Below are 20,615 nucleotides of genomic sequence, written 5' to 3'. Positions count from 1 at the left end.
AAGTCTTTTCTAACTTGAGCCTAACATCACGAATGCTTTCAAGCAACCGGTTTGTTCATCTCCCTTGCTCCAAAATGTGTCCTTTGAGAATAAAGGGCTTTAATTGGGAGGGTTGGTTGGCGTGGCTTGGTAAAAAATCATCAATAAATGTGATAATCTAATGCTTTTTGGTTGTGTTGTGGTATTAAAAGTGTCTTATTCTGTAAAGAAAATGGTTAATACATTAATCTGTATTTAAAATCCACATCAAATGCAGGCAGGATTTTCCATCCATCCCTCCCTTTCAGAGGAAACAAGAAAGGAGGGAGAGATGCAGAACATGTTTCTTTGTTGTGTAAATGGAGGTGTTGGGCTTTTATTCAGCAGTACTTAACACATGGCGCAGGTGCACTTGGATGAGTCATAACTCAAAGCTGTGCAGGCTGAATAGAATGGGCTGCTGCTGTTGCAAAGGCAGGAGGAAAGCTGTGGATGCAAAATGGGCCAGATCTTTCCTTCTTTGGCATTAGTTCTGAAGTGGAGCTGGTACTCTGGTTTGTTTATGCCCTCCATTGTATTTCACAAAACAAGTGAATCCAAGCTTCTGTTTTCATTTTCCTCCTTCTTCCAGTGAGATGTATGTTGGGCAGACTGCAGGGCAGCTGTGTTATGAACTTGCAGCTTACCTGGAAGCCAGCTTACAGCTGGAGAGACTCTTAACAGATTTTGCTTGCATAAGCTCATGGGCTGAATAGCTGCCCAGTAAACTCAGGGTCACAATGGCAACCTCAGGAATCTTCCCCTCCCCCATTTCAGTTCCCAAGCAGGAGCTAAAAATAGACCAGCAGTTAACATTGAATCCCCTCGTTGAATGAAAGAAGGAATGAAAATACAATTAAAAATCAGTGTCAATATTTAATACAAATGATGCATGTGGAAAAGAAATAGGAGGGAATTACTGAGGGATTTGTGTGTGTAGGTAGGGTTGGATGCAAAAGGCACCTGCATTCAAAAGAGCTCCACAGACATAATCTCAGTTATCTACAACAATGTTTCCCCTCCTTCTCCTTAACCCTTTCTGTCCCAAATGTAACTACAGTTTCATTTTTTTCTCTCCCCAAACTTCATCAAGCAGCCAATCTACTCAGAAGTAAGCTCCACCAACAGTAGATATGCATAGGACTGCAGCTTTAGAATTTTGGTCTCTTGCACCTTTACTATAAAGGAAGCCTAACTGTTCTGTGGTGCTTACTCACCAGTAAGCATCCTGATTTTACTTGGTGTCTCTCAATGCTGCTCCAATTGAGAACATTCAGGCTGTTCAGAGGAAAGGGAGACTTTCACATCAAGGGGCGTGTGCATTCTCAGGGTCCTTCTCAAGTCCTGTTTTCTCAATGGTTTTTGCCTGGTAAAAGTCCTGCTTTGCTATATTGAGTGTCCAGGAAAGCTGCTCTCTTGGTTATTCCATGGTCTTTTCTTTCTATGTCAGTTCTGCAAGGTAATGTTTGCCTCCTTCATGGAACTTGCAACTTCCTTCATGTGAGGCATGGGTGATGTTGTTGGTTGTTCTGCAGCTTCTTGAAGTATCAACAAGGATTGTCCAATGCCTTATTGCTAGTCAGTGCCCTAATCATTTAATTAAGGGTGGGATGAAGAAGGACGCCCCGTGTAGTTAAGATGGGATGAAGGGCTACTGGCCACTGACGTCACAAAGGTACTTAAGCCTTCATCTTAGCTGTGGCTTTCTCCAGTGTATTTCCTAAGAGGGGGGAATCATTTAGGACTTGGCAAATTTCCCTAGATAAGGAATTGTTGCTGCTTCAGAGAAGGCAATGTCTCTGATATTCCTCAAACACATTCAATTTAGTGGAAGCCTGGAGAGCAGATCCTTAAAAATTTAGTTGGTTCATATGAGCAAATACAGTCATTTAAGTAACAGGGTCCCAGATCATTAAGGGTTTTTTGACCCACAGCACTTCCTTTTTAAGAAAGCCAAATGTTTGCCTAATACATTACTACTACTATTACTAAGCTTTCTAGGGTTCCACCTTCTATCTGCCCCATTAAAGCAGTTCTGGCTAAGGAGACAGATAATAGATGTGGAAGCTGATGGAACATTATGTAGATCGTGTTTCGGATGGTGGCTTCTAGCCAGATAACATTTGCACACAGGAATATACATAGAAGGAACTCATGTGATTAAAATAATTTCAAAAGGCCTTGGACTTTGCATCAGACTCTGGCATAAGTCCTGCTGCCAGGACTTTCATCAAAGGAAAAGCTTGTAGGGGGGGGTACTATGTTTGCTGAGTGCTGTGATGCCAAAATAAATTTGGGATGTGCAAGAGGAAGGACACTGAGTGGCTTTTCTAGTGTCTGCCAATATCCAGTTTCCAGCAGTCTCAAATTTGTGTGCCAGTGTGCCAGGACGATCGTGTCTTTGAAGCCTGGCAGCCCCTTTTTGCATTTTCCATTTCTCTCCTCATGCCATTTGAGCATAGCACTTCCCATTGCCATGATTTCCAAAAGCCACTAGAATGCTCTGCAAAATAAGACTTCCTGTTGCTTGCTTTAAAACTTGCTACATGATCGTTTTGATTTGGTATACTTTTGATTAAAAGTACAGTATGGTGTTCTGATTAGGGAGAAGGATTAGATTATACAGCCATCTACAGGAAACTTCCGAAACTGCAGCAGTACTTTGATACCCAATGAATGTATCTTGGCATGTAACCAATGCAATGGTTTATTAAGAGGATTTAAACAGGAAAACCTAAAGTTACAGAGTTGAGCTAGCAGAGGGATTTGTTTTCCCCTTTACGTTTTAAGATTTTATTTTAGTTGGGGTGCGTGCATTTGTCATATTTGGATGATTTTAGTTTAGTGGGGCTGAGACATGATGATGGTGGCATCAGTCTGTCTTGAATATTATAGAATAAGTCAAACTGTTGGGAGAGTTTCTGCACCTGCTGTGCCTGTAGAGCCCAAGATGGGAGAGACATTATGGATAGTGAGAAAGAAGTTGATAGAGAAAAGTCCCCCCCCCCATAACCCTAGAAATCAGGGACATCTAATGAAGCTGAGGGACGCGGGTGGCACTGTGGGTAAAACCTCAGCGCCTAGGACTTGCCGATCGCATGGTCGGCGGTTCGAATCCCCGCGGCGGGGTGAGCTCCCGTCGTTCGGTCCCAGCTCCTGCCCACCTAGCAGTTCGAAAGCACCCTTAAAGTGCAAGTAGATAAATAGGTACCGCTTTATAGCGGGAAGGTAAACGGCGTTTCCGTGTGCTGCGCTGGTGCTGGCTCGCCAGATGCAGCTTGTCATGCTGGCCACGTGACCCGGAAGTGTCTTCGGATGGCGCCGGCTCACGGCCTCTAGAGTGAGATGAGCGCACAACCCTAGAGTCTGTCAAGACTGGCCCGTACGGGCAGGGGTACCTTTACCTTTTCCTTTAATGAAGCTGAATGTTGGAATATTCAGGACAGACAAAAGAAAGTGCTTCACTCAACACACAGGTGAACTATGGAATTAGCTTACGCAAGAGGCAATGGTGACCACTAACTATTATTTGGCTGTCAGTGGCTACTAACCATGATGATTGTGTTCTCCCTTCGCTGTTGGAGGCAAATTCCTACTGAATACTAGCTGCTGAAAAATCGTTGCAGAGTGCTGTTGCTCTCAGGTCTTGTTTGCGTGGTTTCCACAGACATCTGGTTGGTCACTGTGAGAACAGGATGTTGGACTAGATGGGCCACTAGCCTGGTCCAGCAGGGCTTTACATATGCTCTTATATTCAATACCATTGTATACTGGATACATGCTAATTCACTTCAGTGGGTTTTTACTTGGTTGTAGGCTTGGGCTGTTGCTGTTTCAGAGATGCTCTTTAATTTTGTTCATGGCATTTTCCAGGAAAGGGTAAGATCAAATATATTCCATTGTCTCCTGTTGCTCATTTTACACCAGACACTCAGATAGGATCTGCAGGTGTCTTTTAATAAATGGGCACCACTTAGAACAAAGTATTGGACACCTCCCGTCCTGGGCAATATGTGGGGTGTCTGCCATAGCAGCATTTCATATAATCAAGGCATCCTTCCAGACTCTACTTTGCCTCACTATCTCACATAGAACTCTCAGGCATAAGGGTTTTATAATTTAATAGCTATGTTGTATGGGGGGGCGGGGGGGGCTTCATGTCATGGGAGCCTGTGAAAAGGATTTAGGACTTCTAAATGTGATGAGTAGTCAGTACTCATCACATTTGAGAGCTTGAAAATATGCTGGTGGTCTCAAGCACCCTTTAAATGAAGAGGAATGTGTTACAGTTGGCATAAAAAGCATTGAAAAGAGGTGGGGGGAGAAAGAAAGTGATTTTCATATGTGGTGGCTGTTTCTTATAGTGGAAAAAAATATATCAAAACAGGTATTTTAAAAATAACATGTTCACCAATTTGGTTGCTGCTCCAGTTTCTGCTGTTCCTGAAAAATATGAGTATGATGTAGCTGTTGCACAGATTAAAAGTTCACTTTAAAAGTTGTAGGTACAAAAATGGTTTTTGTTGGGTGGCCAACACAATTACTCACATTTTGTGATCGGTAGCTTCTAGGAAACCCAAACTGCAAGGGAATCTCCGTGTAACTAAGTATTACATCCTGCCATGTCACACAGCAGGTTGACATGCTTACACTCGAAAAAGTCTGTCAAGATTGGCAAGAACTCTTTCACCCCTGCAAAATATCTGTCAAGGCTTCATGAAGTGTACTGAGATTGCCAGGGATCACTTGACTGATAGTGTTCCTGTGAACTCTTCCAGATGGAAATTCTTACATTTGTCTGTCTTTGTCAGTCAAGTAGGTCTTAAACATTCTGTCATACTTTGACATAGAGTATATTCTTCTGAAAAACATCTTAATCCTAGAACAGTTGCTAACCTTTGGGGGAGAGCCTGAGTAAGATCTAAAGAGAGATTTAACATATCTTGCCTGCAGAAGTAAAACACTAGAGTGACATTGTTGTAAATCAAGCCATCTTAGCCAGTGCTTTGAGAACCCAAGAGGATCCATGTGGCCTCTGAGGGCGGACAGAGAGAGTTGCAAGCTGCTTGGCACGCCTGCGCTTGGCAGTCTGTATCCTGATGCTGTTTTGCAGCTGTTCCTCAGCCTGTTCAGTTGGTTTGTTTTTGTTTAGGCCCCCTTTAGGGCCAAGGCCTCACTAGGCAGCTTCCAACATATGAAAACACAAAATGCTTCATCAAAACACTTAAAATATATAATTATCACCGTAACAATAAACAGCATTAAGAATAGCTCTCAACAGCACAGTATCATTAACAGGAGAAAAATGTTTTAGCACCAATCCAGGAAAGAGCAGCATAGTAAATTTTAGGAAAAAGCAACTTGAAGATCTACAAAGCCAAATTGAAGGCTTGTAAAGATGGGATTTGTTGTTGTTGATGATGATGATACTGTTGCTGTTGTTGTCTTTCCTGAGTGTAATTTCTGTTTTATCTACAAATGTAGGCAATACAATTAATAATGAACCTCACCAAAGAGCAGGGGGCAGCAACCTTTTTCAGCTGTGGGCCAGTCCACCATCCCTCAGACCATGTGGTGGGTCGGACTATATTTGGGGGGGGGGGAATGAAAGAATTCCTATGCCCCACAAATAATCCAGAGATGCATTTTAAATAAAAGCACACATTCTACTCGTGTAAAAACACACTGATTCCCAAACTGTCCGCAGGCCGGATTGAGAAGGCGATTGGGCCGCATCCGGCCCATGGACCTTACATTGCCTACCCCTGCCATAGAGTGATCACAATGGCAGAAATCGTACATCAAATGCTAATTGAAATAAAATGTTTTTGAAGACCATCCAAAAGCAGGAAGCAACAGAGCCTATTGGTTGTTTCCATGGAAGGAATTCCACAACTGTAGTGCCACCACAGAGAAAGCCCTGTGCCTACTCCTTTCCAGTTAGCATGGGCTTGACAGCAGGGCCTTCAAGGCTGATCTAACAACCTATATTAAGTTTTTTTAAACAATATCCCTTTGGTCTGCATTTAATTATGATGCCATATAATATTGCCATATAACCTGCCATATAATATAAACATTAAAATGTATACATTTCTGTTCTTGATTGTTCATAATATTCATGGTAAAATATTCACATTTCAGCTCAAAACTGTTAGTAAATCAGAACATAGAAATGACCTGAAAGAAACCACAAAATAAGGATGCAAGTTTATTTTGAACAAACTCCCCCCTGCAACCCTCCATCCTGCCTACGCACTGTATTTGAGTCTATGTATGTTATTAAAATAAAATGAGTAAAAATAGTTTTTAAAATGTTCAGCATTTAGCTGCATTTGAGTATATTGTGTGATTCTTTGGACAGAGTCATGGGCCTAGCCAGGGGGCAGGGGGGCAGCTGCTCCCCCAAATCAAGTAAATCAATAAAAATACTTAACTAACTGAGGTTCTGCCCCCCCCAGCAACATGAAGGCTGCACCCCCACAACATAAATTCCTGTTTACCCAAGTTGAGAATTCTTAGTAAGACTGATATATGGGTATTTATTGATTGCATTTAACCTTCCTATTTTATTATACCTTGCTTTATTTTTGTAAGGGTGCATTGAAATGAAATCTTAAGGTCTGAATTACATCAGGGAGAAAAGAAAAGAAATATTAATTTTAATATTAGCCAACGTTAAAAAATTTTAAAGTAAAAATGTCACTAAAATGAATTGGAAAATATGTTTAAAACAGACAACTACAAGGCCAAGCTTATTTTGTTATGTCAATTTAAATATTAGTTATAGTCTGTTTTTGTATGTTCATAACTATTAGACTGATGTGTGAATTCTGTGTCCTAAAGTACCACATTTCCCCCCCTCAGCTCTTTGAAAGGACATTGGATGTCCCCTGACCCTGGGCTCTAACAGGCACCTAATGATGAAGGGCTTATTGCTTTTTTTTGGTCCAGGAAGCAATTAGCTGTCTAGGTCCTCCTCCTCCTCCTTCTCCCAGCGTGTAATTCAGCATTTCAAACCAGTGAGTGGCGTATTCGTGAAAGTTGGAAGCAGCTTTAGAGAGAACCAGATGGAAGTATGGCTAGAGATGCATGAAGTTTGGTCTCTGCTTCCACAAAAGCTCTCATTTAATTAAAACAAAAAAAAGATTGAATTGCTAAGGATTTACCATTGCTTCCCTTTTTGGCTCTGAAAAAATGGCTTTTTTATTTGAGTGCAGCTGCAAACTACTGCCCTTTTGACTAAGGTGTAAATTCTTAAATCCTTTATGGAAGTCCTTGTTTGTTTGCATTACAACTAAAACTGGATTACTTTTGAAGGAAGATTTTACAGCATAGTTTCTAACACACACACCCTATTCTCCTGTATTAGATGGTTCAGTCCTATTTTGCATAAATTCTTTCTGAGTAGATGCATGTGTGCTTGTATCTGACTGAAGAATTGCTGTGTTTCATTTGGTGAATTGATGTCTTGGAGGGAAGCTGTGCTCTTAGACTGCACGCTGTGTTGTTTTTAGAGTGAACATGTATTGTGCGTATCCTGTACCTGGAATGAGCAGCAACTCTTTGATGTATTACTACAATGGAAAAACGGTAAGGGGACTTTCCTTTTGTTCTGATACTTTCCAAAGTAGTGTGGCTGGAAATGTTGTTTGTAGTCTCTGGACTGGTCTAGCAGCTAGATATACTTGTATAGACTAGAATACTTAGACTAAATTGCTTCAGTTAGTGCTATGATCGTTGCACATAACTTGCTTTTATTTTATGCAGCTGTTCTGTTGCCTTGAGAATGTCATTATTTCACTCATGTAGCAATGCATTTGAAAATGTGAAAGGCATTATTGCTGCTTCATGCAGCAGCGAAAGAAATTGAAACCGTTCCAGTTACTTGCTTTAAAAAAGTGAGTACAAAAAGCGAGGAATATTTCAGAAAGCAACTGGCTGACCAGGCTGCTGTTTCGCACTTAAGTGTTTGTGCTTCATTCAGATACTGTCCTTCCAGTGATACCGTGTGTTTTCATTTTGAAAATCTTCAATCTGATCCATAAAGTTGAATCCTCCTTTATACAAAAATACTTTCTATAGCTTAGGAATGGTTTATAAATCTGCATCTCTTCAGATGTGTAAAGTTCTGGAGCAATATGTACGTTTTAGAGTTTGATAAGTATTGTGTTGTGCGTTGGTGTTTTGTCCATATGGCTATTGTGTAATGTAGACTGAACCTTCCACATTTCATAGGAGCCTTAAGTGCATTTTATGGGTTTGATAGTAATCAAAACTGATTTTAGACACCGCAGAAAACTAATCCAGTCGTGTTATGTGTCATGTAATGACTGCTGCTCACTCTGCAAAGTACTTAAAAGCTTTAGTCTTTTTTAGGATTTTACTAACGATGTACATTGGCAAATGGCATTAACTAGAAGAGATAAGTTGCAATTAATGTTGAGGCATTTCTATGTTCTGCCTCTCAAAGTATTGCCTCATATTTTATTGCCGTTGATTAGCAATCTGAGTGATGTGATCCAGTTTTGTTTTGTTTTTAGTCTTTTAAAGCATAGTCAAACTTCAGTAGCATTGCAAAATGCTAAAGGTTTGGTAAATTGCCCTCTGGACATATCTAAATCATTATAAAGTGCATCTGAGTTTCAGGCAACTTTAGGGAAACTTATTTTCTTTGGTGTCAACATCCCAAGCCCTCCAAATGGGAAAATGATTCTTTTTATGTCGCCTCCTAAGTTTAAGTAGTTTTGCAGTTTTGTGTGAAGATGTATATGTTGGAAAGAAGTAAAATGAAGTCTGCAGTTCTCCAGAAGCAATGGGAGTCTGGCTTTCATGGAGTGTTGATTTTATTCTTTCTCTGGCTCTGAACATTCCTCTTTGTTCTGCAGCGAGGGGGAAAGCTTTGATCTTATTAAGTATTTCCAGGCTTGTAATGGATGGAAGTGCTGGTACTGTAAAGAAGCAAGCCTCAAGAATTGATAGCATCTGCTTGTTATGGTTCATGGGTGACGCTCATGAACTTGAAGAGCTAGAAATTGTATAACAATTCCATATCCTGGTGCCCCTTCTGTGTTGTGACACTTCAGCGTTTAGGCTTTATGGAAGCAACTCAAAGGGGGGTAGGAAAGAGAAAGGTTAAATCATTCTGATTCATTGGGGAATTCATATTTGTGGTGTTAAGTGGAAAATGTTGGCTTGTCTTCTCTTCTGCTCTGATTCAGGGCTTCATTCTGAAGCATGTTTTTGCCTTAATATTTGTCAAGAATAGCTAATACACTCCTAAAACTGTATCAGACTGAATCATGTCCAGCCACCTTCTTTGTAGTATTTGCCCAATCTATAGTTAATAAAGTCTGGTTACGTGTTTCCGAACTTCAAATAAATAACAGTTTTAATTGTTAAGTATCAGAAGATTCCGCCATGCAGTGAGGAACTGAAAGTTTCTGTGGCAGTGTATGATTTGGAAAAAGCTACTAGGGCTTTTTGGAGCCCATGGGAAGGCCTGCTGTTCCAATCAGTAGCACTCCTTGACCTGTCCCCTTTTGATCTTTAAAGGAGGACAAAAGGTTATCAAGTTAACTAATAGATGCAATATAAGAACAAAACTGAAAGGGATTCTTTCAGTTATCTCTGGATAAGATGAAGGAGGCAATCCTTATAGGCTCTAATGTGTTGGGATGGAAATAAAGTAAAAATCAGATTTTGTTAGAATGAAATAAATGTGCCTCTTTATATTTTGCTACAGATCGGTATTTAAAAAATCAACTATACCTCATTAAGCCATAACATATTAAAGCCTTGTGGCTTAACCATAGAACAAGAAGTACGGTAGTTTTGAGTAGTTTAATTCTAAAATGAAAAGGCGAGTAAGGCCCTCCCTGAAAACAGATGCAATGCAAGCAATTTATCAAGCTAGTTTTCAGACAGAATTTTGTTTACATTTTGCTCTACCTATTTAAAAAGTAAGCATCCATCTTCTGGGAACAAAATGTGCATTGTGAGTGTAGGTAAGCCAGTTTACAGAAATAGGTAAAATGCTATCACAGTGTGTTGCACTGTCTGTATCTGTTAGGCAACCTGTGTCAGATTATTTTTTCGAAAGAACTGTTGTACTGTATAAAGAGGTCCGTGGTCTGCAGTCTCATAATAATAATAATAATAATAATAATAATAATAATAATAATAATAATTTATTTATATCCCGCCCTCCCCAGCCGAAGCTGGGCTCAGAGCGGCTAACAACAGTAAAATAATACAGCATTCTAAAATCAATTCATTATAAAATCAGTTCAAATCAAATTGATGGCAACCATTGGGCTAGAGTTCTGTGAAGAATTACCAAATAATTACCAAACAGAATAACCTGTTGACATTCTGGAGACAATGGGTTGTGGTTAGAGAATAATATCACTGTATCAATGCAGTTTTTCTTCTGTGTTGCCTTCGTTGTATGCCACTTCATTCCACTTTAACAACTGAAGTTGAGGTAATATCTTGCCCCGGCTCTGTGTCAAATATTCCCATGACAGCTGTCAAACCCTGGTGAGAGAGCAGCTTTCTGACAACTGGGCCAAACACATTCTAAATCTGAGAAAGTGAATCCATACACACTATGGTGATGTACCTAACATATCAGTAAATAGGGAAGAGTTGACTGGCAAGCATCACCGTCATGGAGCCACTTGTGCATTTTGGATCAGAGTCTTTTAATGATGAATGTAAGTGTTCTTTAGAGTCTGAATCAGACACACTGGGGTTAAATTTATATAATCAGTGGGATGGAGGGATCAAGCTTTTCTTGAACTGTAAACTGCAAAGAAGTTGTTGATTTTGAATTGTTCCCATGGGGGGGGCACCTGCATATAGAAAAATAGCATGTAAAGGAAAAGAGGAGGCTGAAGATTTCTCTTTTCTGTATGCAAGGAAATTTTTAGAGAGGAGGCTGCCCACCCCCACACCTGAAGGCTAAAGTGGTACAGTCATGGAAGTTTGAACACTTTGACTGATTGTAAAAACTTGACCTTTGAAATTAAATTGTTTTACGCCTCTCTTAGCCAAGGGTAAGGGGTGGAATCCAACATAGTAGCAAGGCAATTATTCCATCAGTGTAAGGAGTTCGGCTTGCACAACAGAATGTTCTTTCCCCCTCGCCACTCCCTGCACACCCCTTAAATCTGTTCAGGGAGTATCACCAACCCCATAGAACAGATTTGGAGAGAGCCTAGGGTGTACATGGAGGAAGAAGAGGGACAGAAAGTCTTGCTGCAGAAGCAAAAAATTGCTACGCTGATGGGACTCGTTAAGAGAACACCACCCATGATCGATCTTAAGAACCTACAGTCATCATAGCAGATTGACTGTAAATACTTGAAATTTTTAGGGGGAAAGTTTCAGAAACCCGAAGCACCACCCTGTTCTTTCTTTTAAAAGACATAACTCCATTAATTTGAGTTAAGGTAAGGCATGCTTTCAGAAAGACATTATATTAATTTTCTAGGACTATCAGCATGTGGGGAGCAGAGAAAACAATCTTCATTTTAGATTTACTAATATATTACTGGATATCTCACATTTTTTAATTATTAGTATGCCATATTCCCTCATAATTCCTTATACAGATGCTAAGTTGAAATAGGAGAAAATATCTTCATGTGTAGATTTGGGGAGGGGGAGTAAAATTTGCGGCAGCCGTATGCAATTGCTGCAAGAAATATTTGTGTCCTCTTTTACCAGTACATAACATATATAACATATAGTGCAATATTAACCATGTCTACTCACAAGTAAGTCCTAAGTAAGTGTAGTTAGTACTGCAGCCTATATTTATCAAGTAACTATGGTTAACAGATTTGGAACCAGCTGGGATTAAGAACTTGGTGTGTTACAAGGCTAAAGGAACAGTGGTTTCTCAGTCCATCTGAAACAGGGAGCTATGCTTAATTAGATATTTCCTTGTTTAATCGTGGTGAACAGAAGAGCAGGGGGTCTCAGTGTATGAGCAAAAGGTTGATTCATTCATCGCCTTATGAAAATCGGATATGATTGTCTGAACTCAGCGTCTGTATCAGTTGTGTTTGGCTGACTCTGGATCACAATAAACATTTGCAAGTCAAGACTAAGAAGGGGCTCATCCAGGAATCTCCAGAAGCAAATTTGCTTGTAGCACTACACTGTTTGATTATTCTCTCTGCTGTGTTGTCTCTAGTAGATATTGTACTGAAGTAGCCCAGGAAAATGTTTCTATCTCTGCTCCAGACATCTGACTTACAGATCTTTTCAAACTGATGAGACGATGTATAAATATAGATAGTGTGGACAATTCACTTTTGCTGGCCATTTACAGAATGATAGAGCTGCATTTTTTAAAAAATGTGTTCCCTTGTCAGAAACTTTTGAGAGAAATTTCCAGAGAAACTGCAATTTTCTGTTCTGCTGCATGAAATATATATCCACCCCACCCCTATTTGTCAATATATACTCCTCTAAGTACATAAGGCCAGGGCTAGTTATTTCAAAAGAACTTAATTCATTAGGTAGGCTTTACACAGCACAAATTTGAAAATATTTTTTGCTGCTTTTAAAGATGAACTTATTGGGCACAAACTTCTTTTTAAAGTACCGCATTTTTTGCAGAAATACCCATTTTGCAGAAATACCCATTTTGTCAGAAATACCCATTGCCTGCCCTCTCTTGCATTACCTCAAATACATTTTGTCATTGTCTGCAGCTGCAACAACATTGACTTTAAACCAATTGACCACACTAAAGAGAGGGATGAAGAAGAGAGCAGAGTCATGTTCTTGTTTTCTAAATGGCTTCAGCAGCCCTTGACCTTTCTTTAGGAATGGGGAGAGTGACTTCAGCACTTTTGTTTCAGAACATTTTTCCTGAATTTAGTCTATCTTTAATGGTAGTGTCTGAGAGTACAGAACCTGCTTGCATTTCTTAACCAGTCCTTCCCACCTGCCTTTAACTCCCAAATGTTTGCCTGTTGGCTTCCTTTTCCCATTTTGCATTCCCAAGCCCATCTACAGGTAAAGCAAGCGGGGCACTCAAGTGTTCCTCTCTCTCCTGTAAGGGTGAGCACGAAAGAACTTATATTTCTTTTGGTATTTAAAGGTTTGCTTCCTCATTGTCCAGTGTTCTAGAATGGATAATTTTCAGTGAACATTTTGTATTCTTTTGTAGTTTCTTGACATCAGATAAGACAGCATTAATATCTGGTTGTTCCATATTCTTTATATGTGAAGGTGCTGAATATTTAATATTTTCCTTCCAAATAATTTACCTGGCATTCCAGCTATTTGCTGCACTGCATGCTTGAGGTGCTTTCCTAATTCATAAAAAAATTAAATTCTTAATGCTGTGCCTGCTATATACAAAGTCATGCATGATGGGTTCATTGGATTTGTAATTATTCCAAGGAATACGATGCATGTGGCAGAGCTTAACTTGACTGTTGTGGTCTGACAAAGACAATAAAGTGTGTGTGTGTGTGTGTGTGAGAGAGAGAGAGAGAGAGAGAGGGAGAGGTGGGGGTGGGGAGGTGGGGGTCACCCTTTCTTACATACCCATTTATTAGGGTAAGAGATGCTAAGCACTTCAGAGCTTGCAGGGATGCCAGGGAGGTCAGGTTAGCTGTTTATTGCAGGCTGGAAAGCCTGGTCAGCTTTCTGTAAACAAAAAAGTTGAGCTAGCTCAGCCTCCCAGAGAAGGGTTTAAACATTGTTTGATGTTGTCTTGGGCTCTGAGATATGCTTTGCTGCAATCCACAGACTTCGAGAGCTGTGAGTGTAGAGCCTTGTGCACAGCCTCTGAAAGGGGTAAGAGAGACATGATTTTCAGAAGGTGGGTCATTGCTCACAAATGTTTTGAATAGTTTACCATTTTGAAAGTACTCCAAACACTTAAAGAGCATGCTACCCCCTGAAGGCTCCTCTGTTTATCAACAGCCTCTGTGCGTGTGTGCTTGAGTAAAAAAGATTTGGCATTTCTTCTGAAAAATTCTGAGGCTTGGGCGTTTCCAGATGTCTGGATGAGGGAGCCCCCAAACTGGGAACTGGCTTTTGAGAATGTCTTTTCATTAAATCTCAGGGTTCAGAGTCATACATCTTATTAATAATGTACTGCAGCATAGATTTATTTAAGAAGAGTTATGTATCACTGGATCTTCAACACATCTAAACAGTTTACAAAAAACAATATAAAATGTATACTGGTATTTAAAATACAGATAAACTCAAAAGTTGCAAACAACTTCACCTAAAATTTTGAAAAGTAAAGCCAGCAGTTTTTTAAAAATATGTATCAAAATTACATTTCTGAGTACACATGCCTAAACAAAAACTTTTGCAGCAGGTGTTGATAGCAATATAGTGAGGCTGCCTGCCTAGTATCAGTTGGCAGCTTGGCACTCTTGCTTGTTTAAATCAGGCTGAATTGTACCCAGTAGTTCCTTTTCTGGGTCCTGGTCTAAGTGCTCAGAAGATAGGAGGCAAAAAAGGGAAATAGTTGTATTATTAATAGTCCATGAGGAGGTGAGAGCAGAACTTTAAGAGCAAGGCTTTGGATCTGTTCACCTGAGCCTACTTTGTGCTGGATTGGGACCTATGCCTTGATTCTATTTAAAGTGAAGCATCTGCCTATATTTAAAGTCTAAAATACCTTCATTGTCAAGTTGCAATTATAAGCGCAGATCTGTTTACTCATAGGCTGCCTAATCTCACTATCCCAGTAATTCTTTTCTGTTCTTGTATTTTAAAATTTTTGTTTGTAGTAACAAAAAATAAAACCTGCTTTTAGCTTGAGAGGTGGGGCGGGGGTGAGCTGGCAGTCATCTGCAGGTGATCAAATGACTTAAGAGACCTGGTTTTAATTTGTGGGCAGTTCTGACTGTAACAAAGGAAAGCTTGCTCTTTTTTGTGGAATTGGCAGACTTTTTCACCACATCTGGAATTAATGAAGCCTTTTGAGACCACATCACTTGTGTTCTGCTGCAAGAATTCTTTGATCTTCGGAATCCAGACTGGAAGAAGTGCAGCTTGATATCACTGCAGCTATGTTTTTGGAAGCTATACTTAAGATACTGGAACACAGCAAAACTATATAAAGTTGTGTGCCTGCACTAGAACACTTCTGGTCCTTTTTGAAAGGACACTTTTCCTCCACTTTTTATTATAAAAGTGGTCTGTATTATATTGCTGTCACAGATTTGTTGCAGATAATTTTTTTCTTTTCAGTTTCTCCTTGCACTGATTATTAAACTGAGCTTCAGACTTGCTCACAAGAATTGTTGAGCATTTTCCCAGTGCAGTTTCAAAGTAGCATGTTTTTGTCACTGTTGGCTTTAGTACAATAATATTCATCTCCATTTCTGCATTCTGTAAGTCTTATTGAAGGAACTGCAGTACATGCTAAAATGTTTAGGATTCAACTTGTAAATTAAGTATTCTCTCTGTCTGCCTGGTGTCTTTGGATTCTGAAGATTTAAAATTGGGCATTTGGTTACTAAATATGTGTGGGTGTATACAATGCATGCTATGAATGTACTAGTGTACTTCCTGTAAAGTGCAGCAAACTGTACTGTACAAAATTAAATCTGTCAGGCTCTCCACTGCAGAGTTTTTTTAAATTGCTTTTAAAAGTTGGTGGCTTCTGTCATCCTCCTCTTCCAAGTGCACAAAACAGTTTTGAAATCAGTTGACTACTGTGTAGAATGTTCAGTTGTGCAGTTCCTTTTTATTACTTTTATAACAGTAAAACAAGCAGAAGATCTTACATAGTCTTTTTAAGAAGACAGTAACTAAGATGACTGTGTCATTATTGTCAGCTCTCATTTATCCAGCAAGGAAAAATCATTCTTTCCAAAGTCAGAATGGTGATCCACAGCTGTGAGGGGAGGGCAGCCCTGTCAGGGAGGTTGCAGGTTGTTCTTTAAGTTATTGCCATTTGCAGACTGGATGCAGAGAGACTCTTGGATTACACGATGCAGAAACCACAGGCAAACAGACTGCGTGGCACACTTGGAAATAAGCAGGAAAGTCCATGGGTGGATTTGACAGTCTCCAGTTTGATCACAGCAGCTCATCAGATGTAGACTAAACCCCAAAATATTGCTACATATACACTCAGATATTACTTTTAGCAGTTGTTACTGTTTCAACAGCCATTACATAGGATTATTCCCCCCCTGACAATTTCTTGAAAAGTAAAAAATATTTACAACTTCTTAAAAATAAAAAGGAAGGAATTACTATTCAATTACATTACGTAAATTATATAAGAATAATGTGGATTGGTATCAAGAAAGGAAACGTGGATTATAGTTAAAGTGAAGACAGCTGTGATTAAGGTTCAGTCGGCATTGGGTAATTTTGATCATATATATTGTGATTTTTATGTTGATTTTTTCTGTGAACTGCCCTGAGACTTCCGGGTATAGGGCAGTATATTATTATTATTATTATTATTATTATTATTATTATTAATCTTTTTGTTCTCTAGTAGGAAGATGTAGTTAATTGATATATTGATATTTCATTGTGAAATAAATTAATAGAATGTTAATGAATTAATCTTCTAAGAAATAGTTTTGTTTTGATGTATCAGGTTATGTATTACTTGAGCTTGCCAAATATTGACTTCTTAAATGCAGGTAGGAAAAAGTAATTGGAATTGTGAGATGTCATTAGTAGCCTTCATTGTGAATATTTATTGCATTTCAAAGCACAGCACATTTTAAGAATCTATCAGAATGAGATAATGACGTTAAGCCATACATGCCAGATTTTGAAGTGGTTTGAGCTCCTCGAATAGTAGGTAACTGAGTGATTCATGTAAGTTGTATGTAAGAGAACTTAAACAAAAACATGTAGTACATGTGCACACACACAATAATTAAAAGTTTTTTTAGAATACATTTTGGACTAGATTTGAAATTGCAGCACTAATTACTATACACCTTGTAAGCAAAATATCTTCACTTTATACGACACAGTTGTTCACTTGTTGACTGCAGTTGAAAGTATCTGGCTGATTCTCAAATGATAATGTTCCTCATTGTATTAGCATGAAATATTTAAAGCATGACATTCTGAAGCCGTAAGCCGTGTGTGTGTGTGTGTGTGTGTGTGTGTGTGTGTAGCCTTTCCAGACTTGTAAGAATTTGCTTGTTGAAATTCTGTTTTACTTGCAGAAGTGTGGTATATTGCAGGAGCAAATAGAAAATGAATTTATTTACAAATTACACTGCTGCAATGAAGAAGTGGGGTGCGGTAGTGAATTTATGTGTGGAGGGATTTTGAGCTTAGAAGATTCAGAGTAATTTCTTTGTTGTTTTTAGATGATTCTGGAAGTTTAGCAATATGAAAGTAAGACAATGTAGCAGAAATTAACTTGGATGCAAACTACAACCTGACAGATTTAGAATGCTGAATTTCCTTGGAAAATCATAACTTTGCCTCTTAAAAAGGAAAAGATTACTACTCTTAAACAGTAAAACAACTAAAATGAAATAAAATGTTATACAATTTGAATAAAATAGTGTAAACCAAAATCAGCTTAAATTCTGAATCTCCCTAGAAAAACACATCATTCTCTCGAGAATTTTGATTGGTTGTCTATTATGAATGATAGAACATGTAAAATTTTCATTGTATATTCATAAATTTATATTTTCCATGTGAGCTTTGTGCCATTCTGATACTCAGAACAAATTATTGGGCTTAGATTTCTTCTCTTGTGTTTTGTACCTTGCTCTGGTTTTTGGACTTCAGAGGTCTAAAAAGAAAAGAAGACCCAACAAGCTTGAAGTCTACTCTCTCTGATTGCACATGTACTCTTTTGAATAGTTGTAGAGGGGTAGCCACTTTAATGTGGTGCAACAATAGGTTTATGACACCTTAGACTAGATAATTTATTATGGCATCTGATGTAGTAGATGATGGTCCATTAAAGTTTACCCTTTGATACTCTGTATTTTTACCTGACCCCTGGAATTGTAACTTAAGCAAACAATGAACAAATTCAATGCCTCTAATTCAAATATTGTTTAGGGAGCCTGCTGCTTGTTCTTCCTTTTTCTTTTTTAATTTAAGTAATTGCTCATGTTTGGACTTTTATCAGGTTGCCTCTTTGAATTAGTACCCTGGAGGGGTGGGGGAGATGGCTGGGTGGAGCTAAGCCTGCTCACGTCACTTTCTAACTTCCAGGAAAGGTATTTGCAACTGAGGAATTAAGTTTTAGCTTCAGAGCTGGCTGTGCTTGTTTAATTATCCTGTGTTCCACTAGAACCTTTATTTTCACTTTTAACAATTACATGTTTATCTTTCCTTTCCCTTCCATTTTATTGGTTTAGGTTTATGCGCCATCTAATTCAGATGACTTTAATAGAGAATCTCCAAATTACCCGTCTCCTAAACCACCAAGCAGTATGTTCGCTAGCACTTTCTTTTTGCAAGGTAAGATGTTGTGAACTGAGCAACTTTTTAAAAGACTAGCATAGCAAGTAAACAAATATTATTGAGTGAGATTAGAATTTGGGGAGGGAGAAAACATTCATACATGATAGGAGAGTTTGTGGGAAATGAAATTGTTCTATTGCTTCTTCCTGGTTCATTTTCATTATGCTAACCTGAAGTTAAGTATATGCTTGGATTTCATAGGTCATGTTATTTCAGGGCCCACTTCTTCTATATCAGATTATAATTTCATGTTTTGGTTAAAAGCTTAAAAACAGCCTAGTTATCATTCCTATTGCATAGCTGGCCCCTGTGCAGGTGCTGGTGAAGTCTGTAGTATCATCTGCTCACAACACAAGCTCAGACACATGCCAATTGCTTAGCAAGAATAGCAAAACTCCATCAGCAGTGACAGCCACTCCCACAAAAAGCATAGCAAATTTGCATCTACCAACCAATAACATCACCCACAAACCTCTCTCCTAGCAAATGTGAAATGACAGCCGTACATCCAGAGGACTGACACACACTCCATACCTTTCTCTTGTCCCATGCAAAGGCAATCTTCCCTTTCCCTCCCCAGGGTCCTTGGCTAAGATTTATTTATTCAGTAAATGTTTCGATAAAATGTTCCCAAGGTGGAGAAAAGCTATGATAAAATTAATACAACAATCGAAGAAGAAAAAAGAATGGAGACAAGTAGCAACTGCAGGCTCTGGGCTGCAGATCCAGCCATTCTGAATGAAAAAAAGGTTACAAGGCTTGTTTAAGCAGACCCGTCTCCTGGCTCTGACAGATTCCTTGTGGGGAGATGGTTCAGTGGGTTCCGAGTTTAGTAGGAAAAGCCCTCAGGACCACTCCCACTAATACTGCAGTAGGCACTTGCAGTAAACTGCTGCCACTAGACCTCTCATGGGTGAAAGTGAAGAGGTTACATAATTGAGAAGGTCCTTCCAGACCCACTTTGAAAGCACAATTTGGTTTGGAAACAGGCAACAAATGGAGCTTATGTGAAATTGACATTCTAAATTCTGTGCAGACAGCAATAGCAACCTGTCTACTAGTTACACTTTCTGAATGTTTCTTCATTTGCCTCACATAGAGCCTGTTGCTATTCTTTAAACAGGAGGTTGTAGCGACATACATCACAGTTATGAGTTCCCTCTCTTCTTGCCATAGCTATGTTTTTGGATTAGGATTGATTGAGTGGTGCAGAGAGCTGATTGGCCAGGGAACAGGAGATCGACAGGAGTGCCTCTAAATACAAGGAAGCATAAAATATGTGGGGGACAGGAAAGAGTGTGTGGCTTTGAGATTTTGAGGATTTTTTTTAAAAAAATGGACTATTTCAGTGAGAGGGCTGTGCCCCAGTAGCCCCCGTGGACCAGCCTCCACTGACTCAGAATAAAATTTAGCTAGGGTATAAAATGTACATGACATGAGGAATGAAGTGCCGGTACAGCATGTGCTGTTTTACTAATCTAAGATCATTCTTTTTCTATTTTGTTTTTATTACAAATAAAGATGGGACTCACAGTGCTTCAGACCTTTGGAGCCCTTCCAATGGAATGAGCCAGCCTGCCTTTGGTGGAATGCTAGAAAGTTCCTCCTCTCACATGTCACAGTCCAGCAGCTATGGCAGTCGACACACACATGACCGCTTGGTAAGACAGTAACTCTTGATCTTTCAGTTTGGTCAGTTGAAACACAGTTGTTAAAGTTTACTATCCTTTAAGAGACTGGTTTTGCTGGATTATGGGTATAAGTAAATTGTCATTTAAACCTTTAGCTGATTGATCTATGATAGCCAAGCATGAACAAATTTTAATCTGCACAAAAGGACAAAGGTGTTCACTTTTTAAAAAGCTCCTTAGGTCCTTGTATGTTGCTGTAATACAGAATGGAAAAGGAAAAACAAACAGGATATTGAGTAAGTGTATTGAATGAATATAATTCTATGTTATGGAGGTGGTGTTGTACATACGGTATTATTTATGGGTTTTGATGTTTTCCATACTGAATTTCATTTTTAATATTGTACATACTCCTATTTTGCTATTTCTTTGTAAACTGATTTGTGATCTTTTCTTATTAAAAGCAGCATATAAATACTTGAAATAAATAAAATAAATAATAAA

General features: G+C 39.0%; 1 protein-coding gene across 8 annotated transcripts in view; it reads left to right on the top strand.

Moving 5' to 3' along the window:
• The window catches only part of TCF12 (transcription factor 12), a 140,044-nt gene that overhangs the window by 85,263 nt on the left and 34,166 nt on the right, over positions 1 to 20,615 (top strand). For 6 of the 8 annotated variants that reach the window (XM_053365392.1, XM_053365391.1, XM_053365390.1 and 3 more), the window contains 2 exons: positions 18,375 to 18,477; positions 20,002 to 20,141. In XM_053365392.1, the coding sequence (XP_053221367.1) occupies positions 18,375 to 18,477; positions 20,002 to 20,141 (243 nt within the window). Of the gene's footprint in view, positions 1 to 7,083; positions 7,612 to 18,374; positions 18,478 to 20,001; positions 20,142 to 20,615 lie in introns of those variants that run through there. The other 2 variants (XM_053365397.1, XM_053365398.1) reach the window with 2 other exon arrangements.

Source organism: Podarcis raffonei, chromosome 14, assembly GCF_027172205.1.
Source record: "Podarcis raffonei isolate rPodRaf1 chromosome 14, rPodRaf1.pri, whole genome shotgun sequence".
NCBI lineage: Eukaryota > Metazoa > Chordata > Lepidosauria > Squamata > Lacertidae > Podarcis > Podarcis raffonei.
The sequence above is the reverse complement of the archived record's forward strand: the minus strand, read 5'-3'. Positions and strand labels throughout refer to the sequence as shown.